The sequence below is a fragment of the Temnothorax longispinosus genome, chromosome 3 (genome assembly GCF_030848805.1).
Source record: "Temnothorax longispinosus isolate EJ_2023e chromosome 3, Tlon_JGU_v1, whole genome shotgun sequence".
Lineage (NCBI taxonomy): Eukaryota > Metazoa > Arthropoda > Insecta > Hymenoptera > Formicidae > Temnothorax > Temnothorax longispinosus.
The window spans coordinates 17,510,989-17,520,836 of NC_092360.1; the positions used below are offsets into that span (position 1 = coordinate 17,510,989).

Sequence of the window (9,848 nt, forward strand, 5' to 3'; positions counted from 1 at the left end):
CAACGCACAAGAATTAACTGTAGTGCGTATGTCGTATCCATCGCGTCGACGATGTGGCGGATACGACATACGCATTACCGTCAATCCTTGGATCAGAGGATTCGCATTGATCCGCGGGAATGTTTTGCAAAAGTTCCGCGGAATTCGCTGACCATTTATGGAGGGGAAATCCTCCTCGTTTCATTAAAGCGATGAGCTGTGCGCGGGTTTCCTTGAGAGTCGCGATATCGTCTTCCCCGAAGAGGACATCATCAACGTAAGTTTGTTCTTCTAATATCCGGAGAGCGGCTGGGAAGGCCTTGCCTTCGTCCAGTCCTAATTGACGTAGAGTACGCTTCGCGAGAAATGGAGACGGCACTTGGCCGTGTGTGACCGTGAGTAGACAGTAAAGTAGGATCAGTAGGCTGTTTCGCGGACGCCAAACAATTCTTTGAAAGTTTGCATCATCCGGATGTATCAAAATTTGGCGGAACATTTTTGCAATGTCCGCAGTATATACGTAGCAAAATTGTCTCCAACGTAATATGATCGCCGCGATATCTTGTTGAAGATTGGGGCCGACCATCAGGTGATCGTTAAGCGAAGTTCCGTCGCTTGTTTTACAGGAAGCGTTAAATACTACGCGAAGTTTCGTAGTTGAGCTTGACTCGCGCAGCACGAAATGATGAGGTATGTAGACTGGGGGAAATAGCGATGCCTCGCACGCGCTCGCTAATTTCATGTGACCCATAGACTCGTATTCCGCAAGAAATTCATGGTACTGATTAGCGATAGTTGGCCTTTGCAGCAATCTGCTTTCCATTTTTTTGTATAAGAGCATAGCCCTTTGAAGAGTGTCACCAATATTACCCGGGGGACCGTTCTTAAACGGTAGACGCACGATGTAGCGCCCCTGCGAATTACGCGAGTGGGTTTCGACGAAGTGTCGTTCACATCGTTCGTCTTCCTCAGTAAGAGGAGTTTGAGCAGGGATACTTTCGTCAGCCCAAAATCGCTGAAGTAACGAGTTTGTTTCTTCACATGTTACGCAGTTAAGAACCGAAGCGGATTCCGTATCTGAGCTAGCGTTTCCGGTAGGGCCTGAGACGATCCAGCCCAAAATTGTGAGCTGAGCTGTGGGAGTGCCGAAAGGCCCTTGACGAACGTCATTCAACAATAGCGATCCGTATAAGTCCGCGCCGATAAGCACATGAATCGGGTGACGGCTAGACGGCTCAGGATCCGCTAATTTCAGATCATGCAAATGTGGCCACAATTCGGTAGGTCTGGTTTGAGAGGCTGAATATGACGTTATTTTCTGATAGACATAACCCGTAAAAGGAAACGTCGGACCTTGTCCCGAACAGGGCGCGAGAGTGAGATGCACGCGAGATTTAGCCATGCCGCTAAATTTCTCGCCGAAGCAATGTATTTTCAAACCGGCACGATAACGCCTGGTACGCATTATTTGGCAAAGCGACTCCGAAATAAAGCTATACGTAGAGCCTTGATCCAATAACGCGCGCAACTTAAAGGCACGACCCTCCGGAGTAGTCAGTTTAATCCATGCGGTCGCGAGCAGTACTTGTGGCGGCGGTTTTGTAAGTCCTCGGGAGGGGTGAACTGTTTGAACAGACGCCGATGCAACCGTGCTCGGCGTGGATGGAGCGGGTAACGCGACAGGGTTTGACGGCTCTGTAATCGACGCGATGGCAGAGGGATTCTGTTTCTTCGAACCTTCGTCGAATTCGATATGTAAGAGTGTATGATGATTTCGACGGCAACGGTTGCATCGACCTTTGCTCGGGCAATTTTTCAAGAAATGACCGATTCGTAAACAATTGAGACAGCATTTGTACTGACGAGCAAGTTGTATTCGTTGCTCTACCGATTGACCTTTAAAGTCGTCGCATTTGGCCAAATAATGATTGCCGGAGCAACCGACGCATTTTTCGGCGGACACGTTATTGACTGACGAACGGGCTTTGTTAGCGCGCGGGTTATTCGCCGCGAGATCGGACTGCGCGGGGTAGTCCGCTAGACCGCGAATTCGCAGAGTCATAAAATCGTGGATTTCCTTGTATGTCGGATACGCGTCGGAATTGCCTCGTATCAAATTCCACTCATTACGTGTTTTCGAACTAAATTTCTGCGCTATCAAGTACACAAGCAAATCGTCCCAATAAATAACCGGACGATCTAAGTTCGTTAAAGCAGCTAGAGAAGCTGATACGTTGTCGCGAAGTTGTTTCAACTCGATAACGTTTTCCGTCTTCATTTTAGGCAGATCGGTGAAAGCATGGATATGCGAATGAATAATCGCGTTTTGATTATCGTATTCGTCCGCGAGGAGTTGCCATGCGGCTTGGTATTTTGCATCGGAAACTTTAATACTGTTGATTAGCAATGCGGCGTCACCCGTAACGCTCGCCTTCAAATAATGAAGTTTTTGAGTATTCGATAATGACTCATTTACCGCAACGAGTGACTCGAAAATACCGCGGAAATTTTCCCATTCAGCAAAATTTCCCGAAAATTTAGGAAGCGTGATACGAGGCAATTGTAATGATTCTCCGGCGAATGCATCGCGAAAAGAATGGTAGCTACCTTTTTCGGCGGTGGACGGCTCGCTCTTGGAGAGTTTACCGACGGTGTCGTTGAGGTAATCTGATGCTTCCAGATAAGCGTCCTCGGCTGCGTAAAACTGCTCCTCAAGGAAGTACGGGGCCGTCTTCCTTTCCTCGGCGGTCGCCGTCTGGTGAATGCTGACGTTGATGGCGTGGCATTTTTCCCATAGCGTTTCTAACGCCTGTAATCAACTCTTTTTTTTTGGAAAGAGTGATTTGACTCTTTGACAATTTCTTGAAGTTTATCAATACTCTCCTTATCGACGTGATGACACAATTTTGCTCGATAAGGAGTCCTTGTAGATCCTCCGACATGACTGCCTCGGGTCCAGTAATCACGGTCGGTAAAGAATGTCTCGTAGTGAATCCGCGGCGAGCAGACAGCTCGGGTGCGCGCGGGATTACTCCGATTAGCGATTATCTCGGTGCACTCGTGAATTCCGTTCAGGAAGATTGCAGGCACGGGCTTCACCGGACTTCTGCGAATCTCAAGGAACACTCGTGACGAGAGCACTGGTTTCAGTTCGAACGGGACACTAATATTTATAGAGCGAGTGTAGAGCGCTCCGATTTTTGAGTGAGCCAATTGTCAGTGATACCGCACTCGTAATGCAATTCTCACTGCACTGTTTCGTGAGACCGTCGTTGAACCGGGAATTAACGATTCGATCACGATTTTCTCGTGCGACGGTTCTATCGGCAAATGTCTGCGCGTATCCGTGCTGGCACGCCGGGCTGATGAGGACAATCACTTGTGCTGCGCAGCGAGCGAGAAGCAAGGAGCACGTATGAGCGATGAGCGTCACGGTCGCGAACTTCGTTTCACGCGCTTGCGGATCCGGCTCGAAGGACCATTAATTGTTTGTATCAAATTGAATTTGCCGGTCCGCACTTTACGCGTCGGAACGCTATCTCCCGACCGGGTAGTCACTCCGCGAACGAGGAGAGGAAGTTCAAAAATTAACTGAGGCGTCATTTGATAGACTCTCACTTTATTTTACAATAAGCTTGCGCTCGACGTGTCGCTCTCGATGGTTTCTCAAGGCTCACTGAGCTCCCGGCCGGAGCAAGCGAAGCGATCGCGGCCGGAGCTCCGAACTTTTCCGCGAGGAAATTTCGAGACGTGAGAAACGCTGATTGGCTCCAAATCGTCGAGCGGTCACCAGACTATTGGTCGCAGTACGAGCGATCACGCGATGTACACCGGCGGTCCGGGCGCGAGCGAAAACACCAAAAAAACCGGGGGGAAGGCAAATAAACTCGTTTTGGAGCAAATCGAGCGTTTCTCGAATATTCCTAACGCTCGCTTTCACCTTTCAATCGTCAATTCGCAACAAATATTATTTCGGGAATATTCGAGCACGTTTCGCACTTGCGGGGACTGGTCTTTTCAACAATATAAGATTAACTGTCTAACTTAACGAACCCTCCATTTTTTGAAGTCCAAACGATAGGAGATGTGTAATAAACATTCAAAAAACTTTATGAATGCATGCAGTATTGGAAGGTTATACTGGAACGGCGTCAAATCTTTTTGTCTATTTATTATTGCGTCGATATCATTACATTTTGACGTTTTTGCTTTGCATACTATATATTGCAGGCCATACTGGACGTTCTAGTCAAAGCATTGGCTACCCGAAAATTAGTCGCGCAAATAAGTAACAAACAGTATTTACAGTTTCAATAAAAGCTTTTCACATATCTTTCCACTATTATGTTACCTTTCCGTCAATCATGGTAAGGTGAAAAAAATAAGAAATACGGCAGTTTTGAAATACAAGCGGTTACAGTTCAGCAATTTCCTTGTCAACGTTTATCTTTTCGGATCTGGAGATATCATTCGTTTCATGCAACCATTGCAATCTTAATGGCCTACAAAAACGTGGCTATGAAGGTCGTGGGTTTTGCCAAATACATTTTTGCGTTGACTTATTTCTTAGCTCTAACGGCACCAGTGATGTAACGAACATATTTTCATCGCCTACGTTTTGTTCGGATCATTTTTGTTTGTAGATCGAATCCCCAGAACTACCATCAAATCCGTACTTGCACGTTAGTAGTAGATTTTCACCATTGGTGAAATCGAGTTTCAGTGCATTAAGAAGCCTATAAGCGGTGTGATTTAACAGTGACTGTAATGGCACTTCACACTTATTTTCGCCAATTGTAATCCCCGGTGAATAGCAATTTTTTTTTGCCTTTAACACAACATCATAAGATGGAAATAAATCGTGGTTACGTTTTATAGTTGCATTTCTCATACTATTATATATATTAACTCTTTGTCAAATTATGAGTTATAGTAAAATGTTCAGCTTTTTCTGCAGTCATTTTTTTTTGTTCAGCCCGTGCTGTTGACTTTTTATAATTATCTGAATTTTTTTTGCGCCATCAGGTGAGGCGTAAGGATATGAAAGCAGCAAAACACAATTCGTTTGAATCGTGAACCTGGCGTAGATTTTCTGTTTTTCTGCGCTTAACTCGGTCACTACAATTGTCAAAATTTTTTGTCCGCCTTCCTTTTAACGAGCATAACCATTTAAAAATGTACAATATTCTACATTTTAGCAATTTTCTGAACGTTTCAAGAAACGATTAAAATAATTTATACGATATTATGTAGTTCAGTATAGTTGTTTAACATTTTAAACAGTAATCATGCAATAAAATGTTAATTTTGTACTGAATATTTAACGAATAGTTCTTTTACGTTGAAAAAAAACGATATAAGAATACCAGAATTTGGAAGACAGTATCGTAGCCGAAAAATGTCAGACACTGGATTCAAAACTTTTATACTAAACATTGAATGTATAGGAATAAGAATATATTACACGAATAAAGTTAATTATAAAGTTAAGGTGTTCCTTATTTTGCTTCATTTGATATAATTTAATATGTTATATCGTATATTCAAAAACCATTGTAAACGTTACGTAAAACTAGGATTTTATTAAATTATATTAATTATTATTGTGAATATAAATAGTACACGAGCGATACTGGTAGATTAAGCGGGCATCAGCAGATCATGTGCCATTTGTTGTGCCCCGTTTTTGGATAAGGACACCGGGATTTTTTCTTCCACGGAGGAGGCGGGATTATTAATGAATACAACACACGGCACTTTCAATAAACTAATCGTATAATTAACTCTGGTTGCTCGTTATTACAGAAATGCCCGTTACTAATTTGCTCCCTGACTCCGATTGCCCTCTCGTCTCCTGTTCTCGCTTCCTTTTGTATCCTCGTCTTGTCCTTCGATATAGCTGAGTTGCTCGATCGTATGTGGGCTGATCGCGCAACTCATCTCTTGCTGATTCGGCGTTGCGTAATTCTTTCGGGCTTTCGCGGTCGCGTTCCCTATTGTTATTCTCGGTCTTTCTTAATACTATTCATATTTTATTATTACATTAATTGGGACCGCAACATCCCTCTCCCTTTGAGAGAAGAAAACTACGGTCTGTAGTTTTCGTACAATTTTTTTTTGCTGCTTATCTTATTTCTATTTCTATTAGGTTGGTTTATTTTCTTTATTATTTTTCTACGATTACATTTTTTTTATCTTTTAATATAACATCGCTGGGTCGCCCTGTATTTGCGATCGGGCGCTTGCTTGTTTTTTATTTCTTTTAATTACATGGATACTTATTCCTATTACGCTTAGTATTATTATTATTATCGTAAGTATCGATCCTACGGAATATATAACGTAGGGATTTTTTATTAGGGTGTCTTGGGATTTTTCCAACTCTTTATTTATGTCGCTTATGTCTAGACTTAATTCCATTAATTCGTTCAGATTCCTAATTACAGGTTCTAATCTAATTTCTTTTTCCGCTTGTTCGTTAATATCTTTATTTTTGTTTGTTCGCGTCAGGTTAAAATCTGCCAAGTGTATTTCTATTTGTTTCATATTCGTTTGTCTTTTCGTTTTTATAATAATGTCGGGTGTGGTTAGTTTACAATTTTTGTTTATACTTAGTTTTCCTGTTCGTTCGATTTTTACTTTTTGTTCCGCCTGATCGTTACATTGGATCGTTAACTTTTGTTTTTTCGGCGTTGAGAATAGCCACGTTTGTGGTTCGCTTTATGTTATCCATAAGGTTACGTTTGACATTATTTGACGTTTCTCGCAGGTGTTTACATATCCTGGCGTTTTTACATAAACTTGTACCTCGCATGGTGCGTCGGCTTTTACAAAGTATACCGGGTAGTTTCGGTTACATACATATTTTATTCCGTTTCGTTTACAGTCGTTTAAATCGCGTTCCTCTAGCGTTATGTAATTATGATTCTCTTTATCTATTGCTAACATGTTGTAATTCTTAAAAATGTAAAAATATTCGCGTGGTTATAGACAGGTAATAGGGTTGTTCTTATTATTTCGTACACGGGGTATGCTACCACGGGAAATTGGATTATCGTATAGATGTTCGGTTTATCGTAATACGCGTTAATTTCTACGTAGCTTTGTATATCGTTCCAATTTTGTAGTCTAATTTTAAATGAGAAATGGGATCCTCGCGTCAATTGTGACGTTGCCTCTTTTAATTCTGTTATTATTTTTTTTCTATCGGTAATAAGCGAGTGAGGATGACTCCTCGCGAATATGTGAATTAGTCGGTTCCCAGTCAAAATGTCTCTCCTAAATGATCTCATACAAAAAAGTCTCGGGAAAAATATCTCAGTCCAAAATGTCTCAGTCCAAAGATATTTCAGTTTAAAATGTCTCAGTCCAAAAATATCTCAGTCCAAAATGTCTCAGTCCAAAAATATCTTAGTTCAAAAATATCTCAGTCTAAAATGTCTCAGTCCAAAAATATCTCTGACAATAATTAACCTCGAAAGTACATCATACAATTTATATTACACAATATTATTGTAATGAATTACATCTTACAAATTTTTATTACAAAATATCATTATAAAAAATTAATATTACATTTAATTAGTATTAGGACAGTTGCAAACCCATATGACAACTCGTCTCGCGTGGAAAGTGTATGCGTGGAGGCAGTAGGTTCCGCCCCCCTGCGGGGGGCTCCACTATTATTAAACTAGACACATAGTGTGCCTTCAAAGTACATGCGTGGACTTTCCACGCGTGGAAAGTTGTAAACCCATGTGGCACCTCGTTTCGCGTGGAAAGTGTATGCGTGGAGGCAGTAGGTTCCGCCCCCCTGCGGGGGGCTCCACTATTATTAAACTAGACACATAGTGTGCCTTCAAAGTACATGCGTGGACTTTCCACGCGTGGAAAGTTGTAAACCCATGTGGCACCTCGTTTCGCGTGGAAAGTGTATGCGTGGAGGCAGTAGGTTCCGCCCCTCTGCGGGGGGCTCCACTATTATTAAACTAGACACATAATGTGTCTTCAAAGTACATGCGTGGACTTTCCACGCGTGGAGACAAAATTAATATTACATTTAATTAGTATCACATTTCATGAACAGCCATACATTGATAATAAATTATTTTAATCAACTGAATATACAAATAATAACAATAATATAATAAATCACCTTTACTTGAGATATTTTTGTTCGATACATTATTGTCTGAGATATTTTTGGACTGAGATATTTTTGGACTGAGACATTTTAGACTGAGATATTTTTGGACTGAGACATTTTAGACTGAGATATTTTTGGACTGAGACATTTTGGACTGAGATATTATAGACGAGATATTTTTGCTGAGATGTTTTGGGCTGAGATAAAATGAGGGATCACCGAATTGGTCTATCGTGTCTTTCACGTCTTCTATTAGGTCCTCTGTAATTGTAGTTAGTATTAATAACTGTTCGTCTATTTCTTCTCTTCTGGCGTACAGTGCTGTTTCCAGCTGTATCCGTGTCGTGACGTTCGTCAGCAGTTGCTCGTTATGATATAACGATTTTTCTAAGGCCTCCATGTGGCCTATTGTGGCATTTATCACCTTCAATTGACTTTTTGCGGTGTGCCGTAGAGTCTGTTACTGATTTTGTATCAGTTCAAGCTGCTCCTGTATGTGTTTTGCGTCGTCGGCATCCATAGTGCCGAACAGCGTTTTGCTGATCGTGCCGATCGCATCTATTAAACCTCGTTTATTGTTATTTGTTTTATATATAGTCTGTAATCGCGTTAATAATTGCGTTAATTTTTTGTTATCTTTCTCTATCGTATGGAGAATGTTTTTGCACGTCTGCTGCGTGTCTTTTGCGATTATCGTTTTGCATACTTTTTCGGCTTGCTGTAGAACTTCCTGAAGTTGGTGATATCGATTTCCTAGGGCTGCTACGTCGATTTTAATCGCTAGTTTCCATGCAGCTTCTACCTGTTGCAATTGTCCGGGTCTCTCAAAGTATATTCCCGGTTCGCTGCTGAATTGTCGTATCTCGTACGATAGTGCTGTCTCGGGTTTCGCTTTTTTCGCGAAGTGCTGGACGACGATCAGCGTCCTGTAAGATAAGGACTCAAGTTACCTTTCTTTGAATTTTTACCTTGGCTTGATAATGCCTTCTTCTTGCGTTTTTTCTTTCATCGCGCGTTTAGTTGCTCTTGAGACGTAGCCCTGAGCACTTTTATTAACTCGTTAATTTGTACGACACCATCAAAATGCGGTGCATTCAGTGCAATTTGTATTTCGCGCCGGCGTCTTGCGACGCCTGTATGCAGTCGTACTGGTTAAGGGCGGCGCGAGCGGGTGCCGTAAGTTTGCCTAGTGCGCCTACTGATAGTGCGTGTGCGGGCCCTCCTCGTCTCGCTCGCCCCTTCCCTCCTACGTGGAGGCGGCCTTAACACCCCGGGCACATGGGTGTTCATCCACCCCTTGGAGATCACGGTGGATGTGATCGCCGGTGGTGCCACCGGTCGCCGTGTGGTGCGGATGGTCCGCCGTGCTTGATGTTCGGTAAGTACTTATTATCTTATTTTCCTTAATTTTTACTATCGTCTACTTTCTATCGCCTACTTTTTATTGCTTGTTTTTGTTCTTTTGCGCTGCTTTTTATTGTTCTATGAAGGGCGTTATTCTGTTTATGTGCACTCGCGTCGTTTTCCGTCCCTTTTTGATCGTGTAATTGACGTCTGAGTGTTTTTCAATTACTTCGTACGGTCCTATCCACGGGGATTCTAATTTTTTCGATCTCCCTCTACGCACCGTTTCGTCGTGCAAGAGAACTTTGTCTCCCACTCGGAAATTGATTTCTTTTGTCTTCTTATCATACGTCTCCTTGGCCTTAGATTTTTCGTTTCG

At 42.3% G+C, this 9,848-nt stretch overlaps 1 protein-coding gene across 1 annotated transcript; it reads right to left on the minus strand.

Annotated features, from left to right (window-relative positions):
• Nucleotides 1-13: 13 nt before the first annotated feature.
• LOC139810088 (uncharacterized) lies at nt 14-9,134 on the minus strand. Its single transcript, XM_071773417.1, has 3 exons — nt 9,094-9,134; nt 8,832-9,051; nt 14-2,788 (listed from the first exon to the last, which is right to left on the minus strand). The coding sequence occupies exons 1-3, from the start codon at nt 9,132-9,134 to the stop codon at nt 14-16; spliced, it is 3,036 nt and encodes a 1,011-aa protein (XP_071629518.1).
• Nucleotides 9,135-9,848: the final 714 nt, after the last annotated feature.